The following is a 27053-nucleotide window of genomic DNA, read 5'->3' as shown; positions in this document are numbered from 1 at the left end:
GCAAAGTCCACATACTGATGGACTTTAAGGAGCACTGACTTAAGATTCGCGTGGTTAAAATCACCGGCGACAATAAACAGACCATCAGGGTGTGCGTTCTGCAGTTCGCTAATAGCCCTGTACAGTTCACAGAACGCCTCCTTAGCATTAACGCTGGAGGGAATGTAGACACTAAATATAAGGACAGGTCTGAATTCCCGTGGCAAATTAAATGGTCTGCATAGAACTGCCACAAACTCCACTAACGATGAGCAGTGTCTGGAAACCAGCACAGAGTTCTTACACCATTCCGTGTCGATATAAATACAGACACCGTCACCGCGAGTCCAACCGGAGAGAGCTGCATCTCTGTCCGAACGAAATAAAGCTAGCCCGTCTAGTTGGATGGCAGCTTCTGTTTCTTAATTCAGTGGACCTGGTAAAAGACTGGGTTTATTCATCCTTTCTCTACCCCTCATGAATTAATGTACCTCGAGAAAACACCCCATATTAGTCTTGGCTCCAATGAATAAAACGCAAAATACACAACGTCCCTGCAGATCTCAGTCCCTCGAGTCTGATCAACACCCTCCTAAATCTACCCTGCACTCTCTCCATGTAATGACCTTTGTACTTTGAAAGACCACTGACTGGGAACAGGGAACATTATTCGAGTGATGGAAATGAGGAAATGTCACACTGTCAGAGGGACAGTACTGAGTGATTGTCACACTGCCAGAGGGACAGTACAGAGGGAGTGCCACACTGTCAGAGGGATAGTACTGAGTGAGTGTCACAATGTCAGAGGGACAGTAATGAGGGAGTGTCACACTGTCAGAGGGACAGTACTAAGGGAGTGCCACACTGTCAAAGGGATTGTACTGAGGGAGTGTCACACTGTCAGAGGGACTGTACTGAGGGAGTGTCACATTGTCAGAGGGACAGTACTGAGGGAGTGTCACACTGTCAGAGGGACAGTACTGAGGGAATGTCACACTGTGAGAGGAACAGTACTGAGGGAGTGCCACACTGTCAGAGGGACAGTACTGAGGGAGTGCCACACTGTCAGAGGGAAAGTACTGAGGGAGTGCCACACTGTCAGAGGGACAGTACTGAGGGAATGCCACACTGTCGGAGGGACAGTACTGAAGGAGTGTCACAGTCAGAGGGACAGTACTGAGGATGTTCTGCACTGTCAGAGGGACAACACTGAGTGAGCATCGCATTGTCATGGAGACGGTACTGAGGGAGTGTGTTACTGTCAGAGGGAGAGTACTGACGAAGTTCCAAACTGTCTGGAGCAGTACTGGGGTAACATTGCATTGTCAGGGGGACTGTACCCTGGGAGTGCTGCATTGAGAGAGGGACAGTACTGAGGGAGTGCCAGACTGTCAGAGAGACGCTACTGAGGTTGGGGAAACAGTGCTGAGGGATGCTTTTGGATTCCCGATGAAAGCATTTTCTCATTTAATCCCTGTGTCACACAGAAAAGACCCCGTCATCATACTAAGTAAAAACACATTGTGAATTGTAATCTCGTTTGCTGCCAGGCAAGAGGTCAATTAATTATTCTCTCTTTCAATTCCTGTCAGCGGAAAACCAACGGAATATCAAGAATTAGATAATGATCGGTAAATTTTACTTCCTGCTGTCCCTTCTCCAAGGTAAGTCAGCTGTAGGTCAGAGATATTAATGACTGACAAATCTTTGGACGACATTGTTCTCAGTGATCTGCGACACGGACTGATTTCAGCAGAGACTCAGTAGGCTAAACTTGTCCTGAGGTCCTTCCATCATCCCCTGCACTCCCACAACCCCTCCCCCAGTGTTGGTGATATCTGCTGCTCCTGGTCTGACAATGGCCAATTTTAATGCTCTCATCCTTGTTTTCAATTACTCCAAATCTCTGACCATCACCAGGTCCCATACATCTCCCTGTCTCTGCAAACTACACTTGTTTATTTCTCAGTGCACCCCTCCTGACCCTGCACCCGTCATTAGCTCTGTAAGCTACCCACTCCTCCACTCTTCTCCCTATTGCAGTAACCTCCCCCAACCCCTATATTCCTTTCTATTCAAAAATATCCTCCACCGCTACACTCTTGGTCTCCTTTGTAGCATTTCTCAGACTGTGGGAGGCCCAGGGTGGACAATATTTATTGTCCATCCCTTATTGTCTCTCAACAATATCAAAAACGGGTGGTATCCATGTTTATAAACCACTGCAACTTATGTGATGAAGATGCGCCCTCAGCACCACTTCTCCCAGTACAGGGCTCCCTCAACACCACTTCTCCCAGTACAGGGCTCCCTCAACACCACTCCCCCCAGTACAGGGCTCCCTCAACACCACTCCCCCCAGTACAGGGCTCCCTCAACACCACTCTCCCAGTACAGGGCTCCCTCAACACCACTCCCCCCAGTACAGGGCTCCCTCAACACCACTCCCCCCAGTACAGGGCTCCCTCAACACCACTCCTCCCAGTATAGGGCTCCCTCAACACCACTTCTCCCAGTATAGGGCTCCCTCAACACCACTCCCCCCAGTACAGGGCTCCCTCAACACCACTCCCCCTAGGACAGGGCTCCCTCAACACCACTCCCCCCAGTACAGGACTCCCTCAACACCACTCCCCCCAGGACAGGGCTCCCTCAACACCACTCCTCCCAGTACAGGGCTCCCTCAGCACCACTCCTCCCAGTACAGGGATCCCTCAACACCACTCCCCCAGTACAGGGCTCCCTCAACACCACTCCTCCCAGTACAGGGCTCCCTCAACACCACCTCCCAGTACAGAGCTCCCTCAACACCACTCCCCCCAGTACAGGGCTCCCTCAACACCATTCCCCCCAGTACAGGGCTCCCTCAACACCACTCCCCCCAGTACAGGGCTCCCTCAACACCATTCCCCCCAGTACAGGGCTCCCTCAACACCACTCCCCCCAGTACAGGGCTCCCTCAACACCACTCCCCCCAGTACAGGGCTCCCTCAACACCACTCCCCCCAGTACAGGGCTCCCTCAACACCACTCCCCCCAGTACAGGGCTCCTTCAACACCACTCCCCCCAGTACAGGGCTCCCTCAACACCACTCCCCCCAGTACAGGGCTCCCTCAACACCACTCCCCCCAGTACAGGGCTCCCTCAACACCACTCCCCCCAGTACAGGGCTCCCTCAACACCACTTCTCCCAGTACAGGGCTCCCTCAACACCACTCCCCCCAGTACAGGGCTCCCTCAACACCACTCCTCCCAGTATAGGGCTCCCTCAACACCACTCCCCCCAGTATAGGGCTCCCTCAACACCACTCCTCCCAGTACAGGGATCCCTCAAGCCACTCCTCAGTACAGTGTTCCCTCAGCACAACTCCTCTCAGTATAGGGCACCCTCAACACCACTCCTCCTAGTGTACAGATCCCCTCAGTACAGTGTTCCCTCAACACCACTCACCCCAGTGTAGGGCTGCGTCAACACCACTCCTCTCAATACAGGGATCCCTCAACACCGCTCCTCCCAGTACAGGGCTCCCTCAACACCACTCTTCTCAGTACACCACTCCTCCCAGTACAGTGCTCCCTCAACACCACTCTTCTCAGTACACCACTCCTCCCAGTACAGTGCTCCCTCAACACCACTCCTCTCAGCACAGTGATCCCTCAAACCACTCCTCCCAGTATAAGATTCCCTCAACACCACTGCTCCTGATGCAAGGCTCTCTCAACACAGTCATTCCACAGTGAAGAGCTCCCTCAGCACTGCCCCACCACTCTGTGCTGGTCCTTCCATGTTGTCACTCACGCATTAACAGTTTGGCCTCGTGTGTGGACTGCCTGTCTTCCCAATTCTGGCCGTATGGAGTGAGTGTGGGTTTTTCTCCTGTCTCCCCACAGGAACACTGATGGTGCTAGGTACAGGGCATGTTGAAGGGCCTTTAAACACGGGTTGGTAACGGATAGTCCACCTGGGATTGGAAAGAGATCATGATGGAATAATTGGAGATAATCAGTTTGCTCTTGTGATGTAAATGGTACTCTTTGACATTGATGTCTGATATTTCAAGAGTTTGAGGAGATTTGGTATATCACTAAATATATGTGTGTGTATGTTTCTTATTGCAATTTATCATCTTTTATTATACATTGCACTGCTGCAAAACAACAAATTTCACAGTCTATACAAGTAATGTTAGACGATTCTAATGGCTAGTGTTCTGAAGAATGGAAATGGCGATATCAAATTGCTGCCAATTGCAGTGCATTTTGCAGGATCTGCAGAAAACCTGGCAGGTACTCACCCAGGCTACTCAAACAGTATCTCCCAAATGCACACCTCTCCCTCCCAGAGACACAAGAGCAGCGGGGGCAGGAGAGCACCACCATCTCCACGTTCCCCTCAGGTGGAAGGTGGTGACTTTCAGGAAGGAAACACGTCAAAGGAAGAGGAGAGTAGTGGTGGGAGGGCTTGAACGTACATCAGTCCAGGTCGACAACAGGTGCCTAATGCCCCCTCCCAGACAAAGACAGATTCCTACATTGCCAAGCTCCAACTCACATCCAACACCTGGCACACACATTCCAGCTTCCTTTGTCATGGGGAAAGGGGCAACTACTGGGGAAGTGTGTTGGACTAAGCAGGTGGAGTGGATTTGGGGAGAGAGAAAAAAGAAAGGGAAGGGGAGAGATGGAATGAGAAGAGAAAGGCAGAGGGGAGACAGGAAAGACAGATAAGAAGGGGTGAAGGAGGATGGGGTGGAGAACAGGAAATGCAGGAGGACGGGGTGAAGGAGGACAGAGGGGGTGAGGACAGGGGACAGAGAGGGTGGGGTGAGGAGGATGAGTTGAAGGAGGATGGTGGTGAAGGAGGATGGGGGATTAAAGGAGAGGTGGTGAAGGAGAGGGGAGAATGAGAATTGGGGTGAAAGGGGAGGGGAATACAGGAAAAAGGGACATGGCAAGGCAGAACAGGGAAATAAGAGGAAGGGGAACTGGGAGAGGGATAAAAGATTTACTACAGCACAACGACAGTCAACATCTGTGATCACTCATAGTGAAGTCTGATTCTTCTGGTGGTTGGTCTGGTCACTTGTGGGTCTTGAGATGAATGAAGAGGCCGATCCATGACCCACAAGTCCTAATGCAGTGTTTGAAGTAGTGATGGATGTAGCTGGTTGGGCCTTTCCCAGTCACTCTTTACGATGAAACCGCTCAGTCTCAGCGTACGGTAGAGGTATTCTTCAAGCTGAGGTATTCTTCACTGACTCCAGCTTTTCCAGTCCTGTGCTAATTTCTCCCATCCATTCAGGCTGATATGGCACTTCCTCAGTTGGGTTTTAATATTGTCCTTGAAACACATTTTCCACCCTCCAGGAGTGCACTCTGCATCCTTGAGTTGCCAAACACGAGTTGTTCAGGCAAACAGGAGTCAGGCATACAGATGATGTGGCCAACCCATCACAATTGGTGTTGAGTCACAATTGTGGCTATGGAGTTAATGTTAGCTCCCTCCAGGATGCAGGAGTTAGTTTCCCTGTTCTACCTGCTAACTCTCAGAATCTTTTGGAGACATTTTTGAAGGTACGTTTCTAAGGATTTTACATGCCTGCTGTATTTTGTCCATGACTCCTCTCCAAATAGCCAGGAGGGGAGGGTGATAGCTTTATAGACCAGAAGCTTAAAGTTGGACACCTTCAGCACACCACAGTGAATCTGTGCTTTGTAAAGGAACCAGTATTGACATCAAGCCTGTGCTATTCCGGCACGCTCTCGGTGTACTTGAGAACCGGTGTTGGACTCTGATCTTTATTTGCCTTTAAGACCTTCAGGGAATTTGTCAATCATTTCTAACAATGTGAACAATCCCTCAGCAAGAAGCCAGATGCCAGAAAGACTCAGCTGGTTAAATGGCATCTATTGAGTCAAAGGTGTACGTTGATGATTCAAGTTGAGGTTCTGCATTGGGACTGGGAGAGAGGAGGAAAGAGCCAAGAATCAACAGTGTGGGGAACATGGGTGGGACAGAGGCTGTGTGGTGACTGGGGAGAGGAAACTGATGGGCAGGTGCAGGAGGGACAAGCAGGAGTGGATGGCAATGGTGAACAAAGGGAGAAGCGGCCGAGATTATAACAGGGGAGTGTATGTGGGAGATAACTCTGGGGAGTTTCATTCCATTCGGTAGCTAGTTACTCAGCGGAACTGAGATATTGCTCTTCAAAATAATGTTCACCTTCTCCGTAGCAATGAATGTTTGAGGATGGGCAGGTCAGAGTGGGAATGGCAATGGGAATAGGTGGTGGAGTCAGCAGCAACCCAGATTCAATCCTCACCCTGGTTTATATTTGTGTGGAGTTTGCACATCATCCCTGTAATCACATGGTTCCCCACCACATCCCACCACCTCCTCCAAGTCTTTAGTTTCCACATGAACTGTTAATCACTCTTTGGTGTTGGTAACCGTCCAAAAATCAAACATTAACGTGCTGGATATGTGAGAAGGAATATGCTGCAGGGTTACAGAGTAGTCGGAGGAGGAGTGGACTGACGGGATTGTACATGGAAGTATGGACCAGATGGGCGATTTTAGTGTCATATTAAATAGTTAGGGTTTTGATCTCCAGGACTGAATGAACAACTAACAATTCCCATGGAGATACAAGAGATGCTGAGATCTGGAGAAACTGGCAAAAAGCTGCAGGAACTCAACGTCTCAGACAGCATTTAGCGAGGAAAATGGATGTTGATTTTGTGGTGAGATGTATCATACAGATTGCTTTGCATATTCTCGACCTGAAATGATGACTGTCTATTTCTCTCCATAGATGTAATCCATTCCCATTCCTCTTTTTTCCTCTATTCTTGAGGAGTGCCTTATTTTGTGTACACAGACACAGAGGGTGCATATCAAGTCTGTTGAATCTTCTAGTCATCGCTTGCTAAATACTGATATTTCTCACCTCAGCTGTGGTGTCTGAAGAGTGGAGAGCTGACATCCCAAGAAACGTGACAGCGCAGAGGGGCGTGTGTGCCCGGATTCCATGCTACTACAGCTACCCATCGAATCTGGAAAATGAACTGCGAACTGGAGTATGGTTCAATAATGTGAAATGGGCAGCACATTCTATCGTCTTTCACTCCAGGGATCATGTATTTGAGTCTTCAAAATTTCGCCATCGAACTCAGCTAACTGGAGATCTGGATGACGGAGAATGCACCCTGGTTATAAACTATGTTAAACAGACAGATGAAGGTCCTTATTTTTTCAGAATAGAATTTCAGAATGGTCACAATTTTGATTATCCAGTCATCCAGCTTCATGTTTCTGGTGAGTGCTGTTTTATGATTAAGTATCTATCTACATTCAGTAGCCAATAGGATGGAATTAGAAATATGGCAGTTAATACCAACAGAACACAATTTCATCCAATGCAGGACCTGAACATCAGTAATCTGACAATCCCACCCAGTCCAGTAGCAACAGAAACTCCTTTGTGCACCTGATGATCATTTGTTACATGTTTTGATTCTATCTGTCTCTGTTCTCAGATCAGCAACTTCATCAGATCTGTCAGATCATACCTCAATACAAAAAATAGGGTTGTGAACTCAGTAGCCACTTTATTAATTATCTCCAGCACCTAAGCAAGTGGCCAGTAACTGTATTGTTTACAGTCCTCTTCTGCTGTAGAAAACTACTTCCTGGTTCGAGGTTATTTGAGGTACTGTTGCCTTCCTGTCTGTTCAACCCAGTCTGACCACCCAGCTCCACTTTCTCCCATTAGCAAATTGTTTTCACCTGCAGATTTTTTTTCTCACCCACAGACCAAGTCCTTCTCATGGCCTCTTCTGGCCCTCCTAATTTCCTTCTTAAGCTCTTTCCTATTAGCTTTAAAATCTCCTAGATTTCTAACATTACTTGGCTCTCTGAACCCTTTGGAAGCTTTTCTTTTCTTCTTGACTAGATTTATTACAGCCACAGGTCCTGTACCCTACCGTAACTTCCCTGTCTCCTTGGAACACACCTATACTGAACTCCACACAGATATCCCCTGAATATTTGCCATATTTATTCCGTACTTTTCCTTGGGAACATCTGTTTCCAATTTAAGCCTCCAATTTCCTGCCTGATAGCCTCACAATTCCCCTTACTCTAATTAAATACTTTTCTAACTTATCAGTTCCTATCTCTCTCCAATGTTATTGTAAAGGAGACAGAATTATGATCTCTGTCTCCAAAATGCTCTCCCACTGAGAGATCTGACACCTGACCAGGTTCATTTCCCAATACCAAATCAAGTACAGCCTCTCCTCTTGTAGGCTTATCTACATATTATGTCAAGAAACCTTCCTGAACAACCTAACAGACTCCACCCCATCTAAACCCCTTTCTCTAGGAAGATGCCAATCACTATTTGGGAAATGAAAATCTCCCAGCAGGACAACTCTGTTATCATTACACCTTTCCAGGATTTGTTTCCCTTTCTTCTCCTCGATATCCCTGTTACTATTGGGCGAACTATAAAAAGCCACCCATTAAAGTTATTGGTCTCAGACTGTTCCTAGCCTCCACCCACAGAGACTCCGTAAAAAAGCCCTCCACAGCTTCCACCTGTTCTGCAGCCATAACACTATCCCTGATCAACAGTGTCACACACCCACCTCTTTTGCCCCCCTCCCTGTCCTTTTTGAAACATCTAAAACCCGGCATTTAAAGTAACGATTCCTGTCCCTGAACCGTCCAAGTCACTGTAATGGCCACCACATCATATCTCTAAGTATTGATTCACGCTCTAAGCTCATTGGCTTTGTTTGCAACACTTCTTGTGTTAAAATAGACAAATCTTTAAACCTTTGGTCTGAGCGTTTCCCTTTTCTATCACCCGCCTATCCTCCCTCTCGCATTGTCTACAAGTTTTCTCTATTTGTGAGCCAACTTCCTCCTCCCTAGTCTCTTCTATTCAGTTCCCACCCCCCAACAATTCCAGTTTAAACTCTCCCCAGTAGCTTTAGCAAACCTCCCCTCCAGGATATTGGTCCCCCTGGGATTCAGGTGTCTCCCATCCTTTTCGTACAGGTCACACCTGCCCAAAAAGACGTCCCAATGATCCAGAAATCTGAATCCCTGCCCCCTGCTCCAATTCCTCAGCGATGCATTTATCCTCCTCCTCATTCTTTTCCTATTCTCACTGTCGCGTGGCACAGGCAGTTATGCGGTTCTGCTTCTCAACCTCCTTCCTAACTCCCTGTAGTCTTTTTTCAGGACCTCTTCCCTTTTCCTGTTTTTCCTTCAAATTGGGGTTCTAACTGAGAACATATTAACTCATGCCTGAGGAGTGACTTGGATCCACTCCAATTTGCCGACCATTGCAATAAGTCAATAGCAAGTGCCACTTTATTGGCTCTTCACTCAGCCCAAGAACATCTGGATGGTGAAGACGCATACATCAGTATGTTCCCCATTGACTACAGCTCCGTATTCAATACTATCCCCCTCTCAAAGCTAAACAACTGGCTCCAGGACCCAGTCCTCAATACGTACTTGCTCAAGTGGATCTTTGATTTCTCAGTTGCAGGCCCCAGTCAGTTTTGGATGAGCAGCAACATCTCTGCCACAATCACCATCAGCACAGGGACCATGAGGCTGAGTGTTTCACCCTCCGCTCTTCTCGCTTTATACTTAGGACAGTGAAGCTAAGTACACTTCCAATGCCACACTCACGTTTGCTGACAAAACCACCATTGTTGGCCTGATCAAAGGTGGTGCTAAATTAGCAAATGGGGGCTGGAGACCGAAAATCTGGTTAAATAGTACTACAATGACAAGCACTCACTCAACATCGGTTAAACCAAACAGCTGATTATGGACCACAGAAGAGGAAACTGGAGGTCCATAAGCCAGCACTCATTGGAGAACTCGAAGTGAAGAGGGTCCGTAACTGTAATTCCATGATGTTATCAGTTCAGAAGATCTGCCTTGATACCAGACATAGGTGCCATTATAATGAAGGCATGGCAGCACCTCTGCATTCTTAGATGTTTGTGAAGATTCGGCATGTCATCTAAAACTTTAATAAACTTCTGTCGATGCCCAGTGGAGAGTATCCTGATTGGAAGCATCACAGCCTGGTATGGATCACCAATGACCATGAACTGAAAAGCCAACAAAAAGTACTGCGTATAGCCCAGTCCATCACAGGAAAAGCCCTCCCTACCATTGAGCAAATCTACAAGGAACTCTGCCACAAGAAAGCAGAATTCATCACTGAGGACCTCCTCCATCCAGGCCATGCTGGCTTAGACCGTAAGACCATAAAACCTAGGAGCAGAATAAGGTCATTCAGCCCATCGTGTCTTCGCCATTCCATTATGGATGATCCCACATCCCACTCAACACCATACACTTGCCTTCTCGCCATATCCTTTGATGCCCCGACCAAGCAGGAAACTACTAACTTCTGCTTTAATACCCCACGGACTTGGCCTCTGCCGTAGTATGTTGCAGAGCATTCCATGGATTCACCACTCTCTGACCAAAAAAACTCCACCTTACCACTGTTCTTTTCACTGCTGACATTGCAGAAGAAGTACAGGAGCTTTAGGTCCCACACTGCCGGATTCAGAACAGTTGTTATGATGGTTATTATAACAGTAATAACTATAATAGTTATAATTATAGTTTTATAGTATTATATTATATAATAATTATAATAGTATAACAGTAATCAGACCCCTGTAACAGTGTGGATAACTTCACTCACATCAACACTGAACTGATTCCGTAACCTTCTGACTCACGTTCAAGGACTCTGCAATTCATGTCCTCAATATTAATTTATTCTGTTTTATTTTGTGTTTGTACAGTTTTTCTTCCTTTGCACTTTTTTTTTCATCTTTGTGAGTTGTTTTTTATTGATTCTTTTCTATTTCTTTGTGGCTACTGTGAATGTCCACAAGGAAATGAATCTCAGAGCAGTCCATGGTGACATACAGTATATGTTCTTTGTTAATAAATTTACTTTGAATTTGAATTAGTGTTTTATCACATTAACCTTTCCTTTGGAGGATGAAAGGTCTCTCTACATTCCCATTCAGTGTCCCCTTTCCTAATGAGCTCAGCCTGATTGATCTTTCCTGAAACTTGCACCCTCCCAGTTCATGAATTGTTCTTGTAAACATCATTTCTCTTGTGGACTGCGATTTCCATTGAACTGATCCATCTGGTGACAATTATCTAAAAGCATCCATTTCTCTGTGTGTTAGATTTCACAGACAAACCTTCGATATCTGCCACTGAAATGGTTGCAGGAAAGCCTGAGAATATAAACTGCACCTTCAACACCAAATGTGAGACAATGGTACCCACATTAACCTGGGACATGCCCACTGATATTTCAGCTTCAAGCTCAAGAATCATAACTCCGTGGGGTGACTCAATGATATATACTTCTGTTCTGACCTTGACTCCAGAACTTAAACACCATGGGCAAAATCTCACCTGCAGAGTCAGATACCCATTTGTTTCATCGGAGCAGACCCTCACTCTAATTGTGAAGTGTAAGTATGGAGATCATTGAATGTATATTGATTAGTAAAATGCCAGACACTACATAGCACGACTGATCCACTTTTGCTGTTAAAAATTGCCCTGATATGCATGAGAACACTTACTTGACTGGATTTCTGGAGGATATTATACTAAATGTACAGTTGTACTCTCACATCACTGCTTCAGAGCAAGAAGCACACATTTCAACAATTTTGAGCTTTATCGGAAATGACCACCAACCCCTCACCCACTCAAATTGCACTCCTCCCTCAGCACTCCTCTTCCAAACATCAAGGGCCTCTCACTTCCAGCTCTCCCAGATTGAGGCACTCCCTGAGAATTTCTCCACTTGGGATAGTTTCCTAAAGGATCCAGTGCTGGACTCTCTCAGCACTGCCCCTCATACGTGTGAGGCTTTGTCAGCCTTGCCCCTCCCACAGTGTGTCACACCCTCTATGCTGCTCCTTCCAATCTGCAGACCCCCGCTACCTACCATATTATCCTTCCATGATGTCAGTCACATGTTAAGTGTTCGGCTTCTCAGTATGCGGCTGGTCATCTCTGCGGTTCTGTCTGTATGGAGTGGGTGTGGTTGGTCCTCCTGTCTGTCCCATGGGAACAGTCCTGGTGTTGGGTACAGGACACAGTGAACAGCGATACACTGGTTGGTAAGGGTGAGTCCACCCTGGGATTGGAAAGAGATCACAGTTCAATAATTGGAAGTATTCAGTGTGCCCTTGTGGAATAAAGGGTTTTCTTTGACATTGCTGTCTGATATAGCTGGTGTTGTTCGAAGACTGGGTAAGGAGATATTAAAGTAGTCCCAATAGTGTACCATAGCTGCCCTATGCACCACCTGCAGAACGCACTGCAAGTACTCGCACAGACTAATCAAACAGCAGATCCCAAGAGTTGACAGGAAGCTGTGATGGTGAAGGAACTATCTACAAGGTAAAGGTGGGGACTTTCAGTAGATACAAAGCAATGGAAGGGCTGAGTAGTGGAGTGATGGAATGACTTGCACGTTCCTCCACAGCTGAGGTAGCCAACTGGTGCCTGATGTCTCTTCCCAGACGAGGACAGGCTCCTTCCTTGCCAAGCTCTGCCTCACATCCAACACCCTGCACGCACATTCCAGCTTCCCACCCTCGGGGTGGTGAGAGGGACAAAGACTATGTGAGTGTGTGGGAATAAGGAGGTGAAGGGGGATAGGGGAGAAGAAAAAGGAAAGAGTAAAGAAGGGAAAGAGGGGGGAATAAAGAAGGAAAGAGTGAGATGCGGAGGAAAATGTGTAGGCAGGGAAAAGTGGAAGGGAAAGGAGGGGAGGTGGAACATAGAAAGCTTTACTGTAGCGCATTCTCAGTCCTCTCCACAGTACTGCTTTGAATTGTGCTTTGCAAAGCAACTAGTATTGACATCAAACACCTGATGTTCCTGGATACTCTCATTTTACTTCAGAACCACTGTAAGGACTTTGATTTTTATTTCCCTTTAAGGTGCTTCATTGAATCTGATGTCTATTTAATACAGAACTTAAATAACATTAAAGTAATATTGCAAATATATTGTTTAAATAAGCATCTGTTTTTCTTCACATAACCTGTTGTGGTTTATATGTAAAAGTACATAAATAGCGTACATAATTGTGCTATCACTTTATGTGTGCATATTTTACTAATGAAACCTTTTACTCGGCATCTCACAAAATGCAGCTCATTAGTTCCTCCCTTACAGCCACAGGGAGAAACCTACCTTCATCAGGCTTCATACGTCTGCCGCGTATTTGACTGTGGTCCCGCCAAATCAGTAAGGTTGGGATGTCCTGCCCACAGAAACCCCGGTTTGTGTCAACGCTGAGTGGTTTACTGCCCCTGGCAATCACCTGTTGGCAAGAGATAACAGATCATACAAATGTATACAATTAACCAGAAATATATTTAAGAATGTTAACTTAAGCAAACAGTTAGCAAAGAAAAGGAAGCAAAAAAAGTAAAAGGGTCCATTAGATTTAAACAGTCATGTGCACAGTGGAGCTCGAATCTTGAACTTGTCTGTAAATCATGCGCTGGACCCTCAGTCTGTGTGAATGCACACAGCACTTTCCAAAGGTTGCTCAAAATCCATCTTGAACAAATGGGCTCTCCCATGTGAGGATTGGCCCTTCCTCTTCAAAGCCTTTCATCTGCACAAAGCACAGTATGCAACAGGGATGGCATCCTCCATCTCCCCTCCTGTCTACACCCAGATCCCACCAACAAAGGCCTGTCTTCCCAGCATTCTCCGGCACCTTCCCTCAATTCTACTATCCCGATTAGCTGACGCCACATTCTAAATTGAACAACAATCCTCTTTTCTCAGCTCAACCCAAACAAGCTGAAAGCAGAACAGATTGCTCTTACAGAACTGCTAAAATGAAATACCTACAGTATAGCAGTAAAAATCTTATCCAAGCTGTGACACTAAAATAAAGACAAAACTATGACCCACTCTCCTAGGCTCACATTTTTTCTTGCAATTAATTGTATGCATTGGAGTTACAAAATAGAACTGTAGTGACAAGGTATCTTTAAAATGAACACAAAACAACTACCTACTTGTTGAAGCACAACGATATGTTCAAGTGTTAAAAAAACAGCACAGCATGTGTCTCTTCAGAAGAGAGGGAGAACACAGTTGAGTTAAAAAAGGCAAATTCACAGATTCATAAGCAGTGAGATCAAAGTTATAATAATCAAAAATATAAAAATGCAGAAATGGCTGGCTACACCAGAAAGATAGACACATTCAATTCCATAACAGATAACAGGATTTTATACACTGAGGGAATTGAGCAGTATTTCAAATCAAATGAAACAGCCAGTCAGAAACAAGCACCAATTTTGCTGAGTGCATTGGATTTAAAGGCATGCAATTTGCCTAGAAGGTTATCCATTCCAACCAAACCAGCAGAAATGAGTTTTGCTGATATTGTGGAAGTAATGCGGGAACAGTCAGAGCCAAAACCATTGATGATTGCAGAATGCTTTAGGTTTCATAAGCAGAATGGAAAGCTAGGAGAGACCATTTCAGCAAATGTCGCTGAATTGTAAAGATTGGCTGAGCATTATTAGTTCAGTGATGGGCTTAATGATGCACCCAGGGATCATTTAGTTTGTGGAACATTGCAAAGAAGCATTCAAAAACAGCTCTTAACTGAAACAAACTGGCATTTAAAAGAGTTGTTGACACAGCTGTATCAAGAGAAACAGGAGGCAGAGACACAATTGAGTTGTGGACAGGAATGAATAACATTTCAACTTCTAAACAGTATCCAGCCTTCCCACTGATCCACAGATGACTCTTCATGAAGCTAGGATGCTGGCCAGAATGAAGCTGCAATGGCACTGCAGGAAAATAGTTTTCATTAATAACACCAGTTGCATTAATTGTTTTTAGTTTGTTCTGTGGCCTGGACAAAAGAGAGTGATTGTGTGTGAGGCAGGCAAGGCAATCCAGCAGGTAATGTTAGAGCAGTCTCAGCCCTTGAGTTTGGCTAACAGGTCTGAGATTGTTGCTTCTTATGTGGATGTAGGAAGGATGAAAAAATTGACTGTGACACTGTGGTATAAGGAGCCATTCAAGAGAGAAAGAAGAGAAGGGAAACCTATTTGCAAGTGGAGTTACTATAGACATAAGGATTGAGTGTCATGAAAGCTCTATTATCTGATGACAGATTTCAGATAATTTCATTTAACGTGCAGAAGAATTTGGAGTGTAAGGGGAAAAATCCAGTAGTTGGGGTTGATATGTGGGCCAATGACATAGGAAGAAGAAATAAAGAGGTTTTGTGAGGGAATTCGAGCAGCCAGGAACGAAATTAAAAAGCGGACCAAAAGAATAATAATCTAGATTACCATCTGAGTCATGAGCAAACTGCACAGTTGCATAGACAAAATGCTGGAGGAACTCAGCGGGGCAGGTAGCGTCTATGGAAAAGAGTAAACAATCAACATCAGGCTGAGATATTTCTTCAGGACTGGATAAAAGAAGATGACAAATCAGAGCAAGAAGGTGGCAGGGAGCCAAAAGTAGAAGGTGGTAGCTGATATGTGAAACCGGGAGGGTGGGAGGGATGAAGTAACGAGCTGGGAAGTTGATGGGTGAAAGAGATAAAGGCTGGAGAAGGGGCAATCAGATAGGAGAGGGAGAAGATGAAAAAAGGGAAGGGAGAAGACCACCAGAGGGAGGTGATGGCAGGTAAGGTGAGTGAGGGAATTGTGAATGGGGAACGGTGAGGGAGAGTGGGGGGGGGGGGGTGTACAATTACCAGATGTTTAAGAAATTGATATTCATGCCATCATGTTGTAGTCTACATAGGTAAGGTATTGTTCCTCCAGTCTAAGTATCTCTTTGCAGTAGCAGAGAAGGTCATGGACTGACAGGTCAGAATGGGAGTGGAAAGTAGACTTGAAATGGATGGCTACCAGGTGACCCCACCTTTTCCAGTGGACGAGGTGTAGGTGCTCATTGAAGCAGTCTCCCAAGCTATGTCGGATCTGACCAATTTATAGGAAGCTACACCAGGAGTAGTGGGAGGAGGTGTAGGGGGCAGGTATGGCACTTGTTCCTCTTGCAAGGATAAGCACTAGGAGGGAGATCAGTGGGGAGGGATGAATGGACAAGGGGTTTGGATAGAGGGTGATCCCTATGGAAAGCAGAAAGTGGGGAGGAGGGAAGGACATGCTTGGTGGTGGCACCCTGTTGGAGAGGGATAAATTACAGAAAACTATGCGCTGGATGCATTAGCTGGTGGGGTGGTAAGTGAGGTCAAGAGGAACCCTATCCTGGTTAGGTGGCAGGATGACAGGGTGAGGGCAGACATGCAGGATATGGAAGATAAGTATTAAGACCAGCATTGATGGCGGAGGACAGAAAGCCACTTTCTTTGAAGAAGAAAGACACTTCATTAGTTTTAGTATTGAAAATCTCATCCTGAGACAAGACATGGTGGAGCTTGAGAAACTGAGAGAAGGAGATGGCATTTTTACAAGTGACAGTGTGGGAAGAGGTATAGTCCAGACAGCTGTTGGAATCAGTGGATTTATAAAATATATCTGTTGATAGGCTCTCTCCGGAGATGAAGACAGAGAGATAAAGATAGGGGAGAGGTGAGTCGGAAATGGGCTGGGTAAATTTGAGGCCAGGTTGGAAGTTGGAATTTGCCCACCAGAGAACCAGAATGGATTAAGGAAATCAATGTAAAGGAACCCTTAAGAAGCAGTGATCAAAATATGATAGAACACATACTGCAGTTTGAGAGGGAGAAGCTAAAATCAGATATATGTATTGCAGTTGAGTAAAGGGAATTACAGAGAAATGAAGCTGATAGGAAATGGACCCAAGCAGGAATGGTGGTAGAGCAGCAATAGGAGGAGTTTCTGGGAGTAATTTGGAGGATGCAGAATTGGTTCATCCAAAAGAAAAAGCAGCATTTTAAAGGGAAGATGAGTACAAATGTGGCTGAAAGGAAAGTCAAATACAGCATAAAATCTAAAGAGAGGGAATACAATATTGCACAAAATAGTGCAAAACTAGAAAATTATGCATCTTTCAAAACCAACCAAAGTGTTCCGAAGAGCAATAAGGCAAAAAAAAATCAAAATGTAATTATAGTCAATTTTTTTGAGTACTTTGCTCACTGAGGAGTTAAATTCACATATTGCTGAAGGGCAACATGGTACTGTGGTGGTTAGTATAATGTTCTACAGTGCCAGCAACTGGGGTTCAGTTTCTGCTGCTTTCTGTAAAGAGATTGTATGCTCTCCCCATGCCTGTGTGGGTTTCCTCTGAGTGTTCCGGATTGCTCACAGATTCCAAAGATGTATAGGTTGGGGTTAGTAAGTTGTGGGCAGGCAATGTTGGCACCAGAGGCTTGGTGACACTTGTGGGCTGCCCCCAGCACAACCTCAGACTGTATTGGTCTTTGACACAAATAACACATTTCGTTGTATGTTTCAATATATCTGAGACAAATGAAAGTAATCTTTACATTTTTAAGGCAGCTGCCAAAGAGAGGATTCTGTTTTTGCGAGTGAATGTCAGCTTTGTGGAAGACAATCTCTGTTAACCACCTCTTTGATCTCAGTACCTACAACAGTGGGACAAAAATTACCAGTCATCCCATTGGCAGTTACAGCAGTAATTCTGTTCCTGATCGTCACGTCAGCTGTGATTTTCCTCATTTGCAAAACGCAACAAAGCACAATCAGGTAAGTGGTAGAACAATGACCATGTCCATAATATATTCTTCCATCTATTCTACCCTCTTTTCCTCTCCAACTCCATCTTTCCAATTGATATAGGATTTTCAATGCTCCATCATTACCTTCAAAAGCCTAGACCAGAACTCCAGAATTCCCCAACCTTCTTCAACCTCCCCTTTTTCTAAAATACACTTAGATCATGCTTCTTGGGTTCTTTTGCACAATGATTCTATTAAGGGATCAACAGCCAGAGTTCTGCATCACTGATTCTTGGAAAAGAGATAAATTCCCACCTCTGTGTCTGGGGAATTAAATTTTAAAATGAAATCTGTCTGGAATTGAACAAAATAGACTCAATAAGAAGGGAACATCATACAAACCTGTCAGAGCAACTAAAGCTCTTTGTGAAAGAGAACCTGCCACCTGTTAGAAGTCCAGACCCATCGTGTCGGTGAATCTGAACTGCCTCCTCAGCTCAGGGGTATTTGGGCATGGACAATGAACATGGTGCTGCCAGTAATGGTCACTTCCCTTCAGTGAATAAATAGAAATATCGGTCCTCAACATCTCATGTGACTCACAGATAAATTCCTCTTTCATTTCTATTCCTATGAAGCTCCTGGGATATTTCAGTAAATGTAAGAAGCTGAGCAAATTGCCCAGTATTTCAACTCTCTCTGTTTTGTTAAAGTCAGACACAGGAATGTTCCCCCAACAAGACTCTGTGTCTCTGCGGATGTTAATGTTGCCTTCATCATTGCTCTTAGTGCTCAAGAAGATGCATTAAGACACACATCAGGGAAGGAATTTGGGAAGGTGACCATGAGAAACAAACAGAAGGAAAAGGAGCATGGTCAAAAGCACGATGAACCATTTGAAAACCAGGTTACAGATGCAGTGAGTGTAACAATTATTCTATTTTCATTTGACACACAAACACAAGACATTAACTCTAAAGGTAGGCAAACAAGAGTGCAGTATCAGCCCATTCTCCAGTAACCACACGTTAAACAATTACAATCGAACCGAACGCAACTTGAAATCTACAGCCCCTCTAGCAGTATGGTACTCCCTTTGCAATGTACCAGACACAGCAGTCCCTCACTACTTCCCTGGGAATACAGGCCTCGGTTCTTGTGTTTAAGACATGGCAGGTGAGTCTGAACTCACAGCCTTCTGTCCAAGACTCAGCTCTCCACTGGGTCTAGCTGCCACCCTATTATTGAAGTCAAATTAAATGGAGGTTTTGAGTTACAAGGAGACCAGGCCTTTTTTCCCTTTAAGTGCAGGAGTCAAAAACACATCAATAGGTACTTTTAATGTCGGAGAAATTTATACCACATACATTCTGAAATTATTTTCTTCAGAAATAGAGGTGCTCCAAAATATGAATGACAGTTAAATGTTAGAACCCCAAAACTCCCTCCAGCTCCCCCTCCCACACGCAAGGTAATAAGGCAACAACACCCCCCTCCCCAACAACAAAAAAAGTATTGGCGCATCCCCCCCCAAAAACACCGTGCACTCAAGAGAGCAGCAAAGTGTCAATAAAGACATAGTCTTGCAGTACACCAAATATTACTCATCACCCAGTAGACCTACCACGGGATCGCCCCAGAATAAGGGAAAAAATGGTGTCCCTGTTTCACAGCGAGAACGGACACATAACAAAAGAAATCACTGCTTTATGATGTTAAAAGTCTGTTGCATTGCAATTTTCCAAGATCTGTGCCCAGAGAGTCAGCCCAAGGCTCAGGCCCTGCACACACAGCCCATGGCAGCTAACCTGCTTATCTTGATGTTCTATCTTCTTCTGCAATGCCTCAGTCAGGTGCACTGGGCTTAAATCTGCCGGCTTCCAGAGCTATGGAAATTTGGCACCCTGAAGCCGCTCTGATCTTCCAGGCCACATCCTTGGAATATCAAAAAGCAGCTGGTCGTGACCGGGTCCCATTCCCGCAAAGAACCAAAGTCAGGATGTAACTCCAAGTCAAGGTCTTCAAATGAAGCATGAAATGGGGAAAAAATATCAAAGAGAGAAAAAGAACTGTTTCTGAAGATGCATGCAAAAGAGTCGCCATTTAGTGCTATCATCATTTCACTCTACCCTTGATAAGTGGTAATTTTATAGGGGTTACATAGAACCGAGAGGGGCATGAACATGAATGATCACGGTCTTTTTCCACAGGGTATGGGAGTCTAACACCAAAGGGCACAAATGAGAGGGAAGGGATTGAAAGACGATGGGAGGGGTAAGATTTTCACACAGAGGGTGGTGGGCCATGTGAATGAGCTGCCAGAGGAATTGGCTGAGAGGGTACAGTTGCAACATTTAAAAGACACTAGGGACAGGTTTTGTGGATGGGAAATGCTTAAATAAATATGAGCCAAATGGAGGGAAATAGACGAGCCCAGGTTAGCACATTGATCAGCAAGGATGGGTTGGTCTATAGAAGCACTTTCTGTGCTGCATAACTCAATGACTCCAATAAAAGACTGATACGACTCCAATAATCAATAGTAAGAGGAATATTGTTTTCGAACAAACAAAACAAATCTTGAACCTGCTTGTGTCAATTGACTTACTTTCATTCTTGTTGCAGGGGGGAGCACAGAAGAAGTCGGAAACGGCATTGCACCATCACACGAACCAATATCAGATGGAAAATATATAACAAAACAGTCAGTTTGATACTCCAAATATGCCAATGTTTAATCAGATTAGGAACAGAAGATAGATAATCAGGGAAGGATTGTCTGAAATTCCACTTATGAACAATTCATTCTCCAGTACAGTTTCTATTGCAAGACAGAATCTAAGGCCGTTCCCATAAGTTCATTTTATGAAGTGAAGGTGCAGCCAAATTGATTCTTCACAGCCTGATTCAAATGATGCAAATTGATTCTTCCATGCATCCTGCTTCAGGACAATATCTCGCTGTTGAAAATAAGCTCCACACTTCTCCATCATCAATATCAGGTGATTAGGTTGCCCAAGCAGGTGCTTCTGTTCACAGAAGTCACGTGACCCTGGCGGATGGGAGAGACTTCCGGTCCAATCGCCACCACTGTATCTTTCTGATCGTGTGAGAACTTGGCTCCTTCATAGAAACATAGAAAATCTACATCACAATACAGGCCCTTCTTCCCACAAAGCTGTGCACAGCATGTCCTTAAGTTAGAAATTACCGAGTCTTAACCCTAGCCCTCTATAGTTCAACGTTCCATGTAGCCATCCAGGAGACTCTTAGAAGACCCTATCATTCCCACTTCCACCACCGCTGCTGGCAGCCCATTCTATGCACTCACCACTCACTGCTTTAAAAAACTTACCCCTGACATCTCCTCTGTACCTACTTATAAGCATCTTAAAACCGCACCCTCTAGAGCTAGCCATTTCAGCCCTCAAAAAATGCCTCTAACTATCCAACTAATCAATGCCTGCCATCATCTTATACACCTCTATCAGGTCACCTCTCATCCTCCGTGGCCTCCAAGGGGAAAATGTCAAGTTCACTCAACCTTTTCTTTTAAGGAATGCTCCCCAATCCAGGCAAATCTCCTCTGCACCCTTTCTATGTCGTCTGCATCCTTCCTGTACTGAGGCAACTAGAACTGAGCACAGTACCCCAAATGGGATCTGACCAGGGTCCTATATAGCTGCAAAATTACCTGTTGGCTTTTAATCTCAATCCTACACCATGGTTCCTGTATGCTACTATCGGTTGCCGGTCCCATTGGAAAGTACATACGCAGAGCCTCACGCAAATATTTGCTGAACCTTTGTGGCATTTCTTCCGTACGTTTCCCTGAGAACATTGGCTTCAAATTTATGCTTCAAGTTCCTTCCTGATAGACTCATATTCCCCCCTACTCCAATTGAATGTTTCTTTAACTTATCTGTTCATATCCCTCTCCAATATCATGGTAAAGTGGTATAGGAGATAGAATTGTGATCACTATCTCAAAAATGTTCTCCCACTGAGAGACTCGACACCTGCTCAGGTCCATTTCTCAATACTAGATCAAGTACAGCCTCTCGTCTTGTAGGCCTATCTACATATTGTGTCAAGAACCCTTCCTGAACACACCTAACAAACTCCACCCCATCTAAACACCTCACTCCAAGAAGATGCCAATCAATATTTGGGAAATTAAAATCTCCCACCACAACAACCCTGTTATTATTACTCCTTTCCAGAATCTTTCTCCCTATCTGCTTCTCAATGGCAGTTGGACGGTCTATAAAAATGCCCGGTGGAGTTATTGACCCCTTCCTATTCCAAACTGTCACACACAGAGACTCTACAGACAACCCCTCAATTACTTCCTCCTTTTCTGCAGCCGTGACACTATCTCTGATCAACAGTGATCCACCTTATTTGCCTCCCTCCCTATCCTTTCTGAAACACTTGAAGTAGCCATTCCTGCCCCTGCATCATCCAAATCTCTGTAATGGTCACAAAATTCCAGATGCTGATCCACACTCTAAGCTCATCAGCTTTGTACATAATACTCTTTGCATTAAAATAGACACATCTCAAACCACCGGTTTGAGTCTGTCTCTCTATCACCTGCCTATCCTCCCTCTCACACTGTCTAAAAGCTTTCTCTGTTTTTGAACCAACAGCCCTTTCCTCCATCACTTCTAGTTTAAACTCTCCCCAATATCGATTGGGAACCTCCCCGCCAGGATATTGGTCCCTTTGGGATACAAGTGCAATCTGTCCTTTTTGTACAGGACATACTTGCCCCAAAAGACGTCCCAATGATCCAAAAATCTGAATGCCTGCCCCCTGCACCAATTGCTCAGCCAATCATTTATCCTCCACCTCATTCTATACCTTTACTCACTGTCACGTGACACAGGAAGTAATTCTGAGATTACTACCTTTGAGGTCTTGCTTCTCAACTTCCTTCCTAACTCCCTGTAGTCTGTTTTCAGGACCTCCTCCCTTTTCTTACCTATGTCATTGCTACCAATATGTACCACTACCTCTGGCTGTTCTCCATCCCACTTCATGATATTGTGGGCGCAATCAGAAAAATCCCAGACCCTGGCAACCTGTAAACCCAATCGGTCTGTTACCCGCCATCACTCCCCACAGCCGTTGGCCAGGTGACACCCAGGGCGCGAGCATGGCCATGCACAGAACTACTTCTTCATCTTTCAAATATGTTTCTGCTATTAAGCTGGAGCCTGTGATTTACATTTTGATGGCGTGTATTCGGGCCAATTGAGTGATCTACATATGGTGTCAAGAAACCTTCTGCTGTCTCTGAGGAAGTTCCACGAGTTTGAGAGCAGAGTGTGTGTGCTGTAGGCAGAGCAGACACCTCTGATCATCTCCATTAGTTCTCTGCCATTTTTGCATTGAGAAAGGTGGAAATTGATGAGGACAAAAGCAGAAGAACTACTTTTGTGAATGGTCACACGGCGACTGGCTGTGGGGTGCGACAGTGGGTAGTCAGCTAACCGGGTTTCTGCGATGGAAGAGCACGTTCAGGAAGGGAAGGTGGTGGCGAAGTGGCAGCACGTCTCTCCAGCCTCCCGGGACCATGCTACTCGCCTAGCACCGCAGGGAACTGTTTATCTCCGCTCACCAGCGTACCCACTCAGGCCGTACTAGTCACCTGATAATAATGACTGAGAGATGTGGAGCTTATTTTCAGCAGTGAGAGATTGTGCTGAAGCAGGACTCACAGAAGTCAACCCAGTGGCTGCCTCCTCACTTCATGACATCTTTTGGGAATGGCTTCAGATGCGGTCAGCCATCTGCTTGTGTTGGCCTGATTTTCCATCCCTCTTGCTTGCTGCTGCCAGAGGGAAGTGCAGGAGTCTTGGGTTCCACTTTACAAGAATTGATCGGTGAGCCATGACTTTGGACTCGTTTCAGGGGCTTTGAGTTTCAGGTCACATGTGATTCTGGATTCTGTTTTTTTTTCTTTTTACTATTTTGAGAGGTTTCATCATCCTGTAGAAACCTACCAAATATTAAAAGACTGAGATAGAGGGAATGTGGAGAGAACGATTCCAAAAGTTAGATGATCTAGGACCAGATGCCCTGGCATCAGAATATAAGGACATCTTTTTAGAACGGAGATGAGCAGGAACTTCTTCAGCAGGAGAGTAGTGAATCTGTGGAATTCATTGCCACAGATGTAGAGGGCAAATAACCGGACATATTTTAAGTGGGGATTAGTAGGTTGATAGGTTTGAGGTTAGTAAGAATGTCATAGTAAGGAGAATGCAAGACAATGGAGTTGAGATATATCAGTCAAAATTGACTGGTGAAGCAGACTTGATTGGGTTGAATGGCCTAATATGGGATGGATATTCACTATCCATGGTCCAGGGCCCATTTTGACAAACTCAGCTGCTTACACTTCCAGGGATCAAAGAGTTGTTTGTGAGTAAGTTATACATTGAACCAATGTTCTTTGCTCAGCTTCTTGTTTTGAATTGTAAATTGCATGCAATAATCAGTCTGATGTTAAAAGAGCAGCTATGCAAACAAACTTCTGTCGATAGAACACAGTCAGCTGGCTCACAGCACAGGGCTGGCTGCTCAAGTGATACAGTGTAAGTCAATTGATTATGTTCATTGGGCCTGCGTCAATCAAGACAGCACTGAGTTATTTAGTTCACAGTATGCTGTAGACCAGACTAATACTATCGCTTAGCACATCATATAGCTGATCTATCAATAGTTGAGAGATATGTGTTCTCAGAGAATCAGCCCTCATAGCATTAATTATAAGTGTAAGGGGTTTCTTCTTTTATGTTACTGCTAAAGCTAATAAAATGGCTTCTTTGTTATGTTAAAAGTAAAAATGCTTCTTTGTTATGTTAACTGGTGAGAGTGCTCTCTCCCGCAGCTTTTTTGGGTTTTAATTACTGATAACAGGAATTGTATTCATTTGTTAACCAATTGGGATAGATGCTATTCTTTCTTGTGGGTCTATAAGCTAGTGTTTCACGGAATTTTGGGGTGAAGGTTTAGAGAGAGAAGGCGCGATGCTGTAAGCTTGGTGATGGGACGGACCCCAAGTGGGGTTCCGAGGCCCAGGGTTTTCGGTGAGGAGAGGAGAAGAGGACAGATTTCTCTGGAACGTCTGGTCGACCACCATTGTTGCTCCCAGGTGGTGTGTTGAGGAGGTTGGAGGGGATCGAATGCTGGCAAGAAGACGTCGTTAACTGAGCTCCAATGGTTGTGCATGAAGTGGTTGAGCTTTGATAAGTTTGGCGCCTTTTACTTTTCCTTTTATATTCAAGCTCGATTAAGTACATAGTTCCAGTAAGATCTATAAAGTGTAATCATTTAATCGCATATGGTGTACTGTCTGTTATTTGGCATGGAAGGGACATCACACAGCATCCACACAAGCTGATTACCTAGTTTGGTGGGGCCGAAGGCTGCTCCCCCTAGACGGAAGCAAGCTGAGGGGGCCTGAGGCTTACCAGGGGGCTACATAAAAGTTTGGGATCTCTGTCACCATAGCCTTTTAAACATTCTGTGTGAAATTATCTAATGGCAGAAAAAACAGTATAAATATTGGCAGTCAGGTTTGTTAGTAACGGTCAAGGAAGATCAAGACAAATGACAGAAAGACAAGAATCCATTCCTCTGCCTTTGATTTCTGCAACAGATAATTTGTTTGTATGCTTTTTATCTTTTAGGAATGTTACCTGTGATTTGGAAATTGTATTTTGAAAATCATTTGTAATTTGCAAATCTTTTATAAGATACAAATCCTTTGTGAGTTTTAAATGTGTTTTAGGAATTTTACAAAAATTTGAATATGGATCACTAAAAGTTAATTGTCTGGATGGAAATAACATCCTCTTTGGTGGTGGGGGTGGGTTTGGATCCACGGCTCAAATATTGGGCATTGGCAGCTAGACTGGCCATTGGATAAACAACAAGAGCAGGTGGATAAACTCCCTTCCATGAGGGTACCCATAACTATCAATATCTGATTGGGTTTAAGATCTTTGTTTGAGGTCAGAACTTCATGGACAGCAATGCCAATGCCATTATAATTCTCCCCATTTCCAAATAAGAAGCTGTTCATTTGCTAGAGTAGAAATGACAGCCTTTGTATAAAGAAGAACATGTGACCTTAAGCAGCCTGAGCCCAGGTTTGGCTAAGTTGGCTAAACTGGTTTGATTTGGTCTCATTTAGATACCTGTGACACAAGAACACTGCTTGTAGTTTTGGCCAGATGCAATGAGAAAACTGACATGAGTCAATCAGATACACCTGAAATAATGAAATTAAAGCATAACAATTTGATCTGGTAAGGATAAGAATGGAGAATTTCCAGAGTATCAGCTGTTACCACTCTGGATATATGGATGAACTCACATTGGAAACATGGAGGTTAAATTGGGATCAAGAAGCCAGCATAGTCTCTATTCCTGGACATTATATTTGATATTCTTTAACAGTTTAAGAAGGCTAAGATAAACATTGTTCACACAGGTTTATTTTTTATTAGTCACCTGCTACTTGTTAACTAAACAAATAAAGATATTTGTCACTCTATAGTATGTAAATTCTTCCTGTGCCCAACTGATCATTATTTAATACCACAAGATCTCCTCAGATGAACTCATGGAGTGGTTGAGAATGGACCTTATTGTTGGGTCTGGAGAAGTGAATCAGCTTGAGCAGATAAAGAGGGAGGATTTTTTAAAAAAGGATAATATGTAGTATTTTATAATATGTCAGATGCTTCACAGACATATTACACAGTGTAGCTTTTGTTACCTAAACTTAAACCCAGCTGCTAATTTGGGATTCAAATCTGTGAATCCAGGGTCCAGATTTTATTTATTTATTTATCTATCTATCTATCTCTCTGTCTGTCTGTCTGTCCGTTTGTTTATTTATTTATTTATTTAATCTGATCTAGCACAGAGTCGGCCCATCTGGTCCGTCAAGCTGCACTGCCCAGCAATCCCGCAACTTATCGCTCACCAAATAGTGGGACAATTTACATCGAACAAATAACTTGTACGTCTTTGGACTGTGGGAGGAAACCGGAGCTCCTGGAGGAAACCCACGTGGTCATGGGGAGAACTTACAACCTCCTTACAGGAAGCAGTGGGAATTGAACCCACATCGTCTGTACTGCAAAGTTTTGAACAATACACTGTTTAACCGTGCCTCCCCGGTGACTTAATCAAGACAGCACTATGACCCAGAACTGTTCCCTAAATCCCTGTGAAGGGAAGAGATAAATGGGAGCTTTCGATATTTAAGTGATTTGTTGAATGTTAAAGCA

At 44.6% G+C, this 27053-nt stretch overlaps 2 protein-coding genes across 4 annotated transcripts in view; both read left to right on the top strand.

Annotated features, from left to right (window-relative positions):
• Positions 1–26305, top strand: part of LOC132393411 (sialic acid-binding Ig-like lectin 7) — a 33515-nt gene extending 7210 nt beyond the window's left edge. Inside the window, exons 2-7 of one of the 3 annotated variants that reach the window (XM_059968609.1) lie at positions 1572–1643; positions 6936–7298; positions 11234–11527; positions 17644–17767; positions 18529–18658; positions 20365–26305. In XM_059968609.1, the coding sequence (XP_059824592.1) occupies positions 1604–1643; positions 6936–7298; positions 11234–11527; positions 17644–17767; positions 18529–18658; positions 20365–20436 (1023 nt within the window). In that variant the 5' untranslated portion in view covers positions 1572–1603 and the 3' untranslated portion in view covers positions 20437–26305. Of the gene's footprint in view, positions 1–1571; positions 1644–6935; positions 7299–11233; positions 11528–17556; positions 18659–20364 lie in introns of those variants that run through there. The other 2 variants (XM_059968598.1, XM_059968617.1) reach the window with 2 other exon arrangements.
• The window catches only part of LOC132399117 (sialic acid-binding Ig-like lectin 10), a 740957-nt gene that overhangs the window by 573500 nt on the left and 140404 nt on the right, over positions 1–27053 (top strand). The window lies entirely within an intron of this gene.

This window comes from Hypanus sabinus, chromosome 1 (genome assembly GCF_030144855.1).
Source record: "Hypanus sabinus isolate sHypSab1 chromosome 1, sHypSab1.hap1, whole genome shotgun sequence".
Classification (NCBI taxonomy): domain Eukaryota; kingdom Metazoa; phylum Chordata; class Chondrichthyes; order Myliobatiformes; family Dasyatidae; genus Hypanus; species Hypanus sabinus.
Note: the sequence above shows the minus strand (reverse complement) of the source record. Positions and strands in the feature narration are given on the sequence as shown.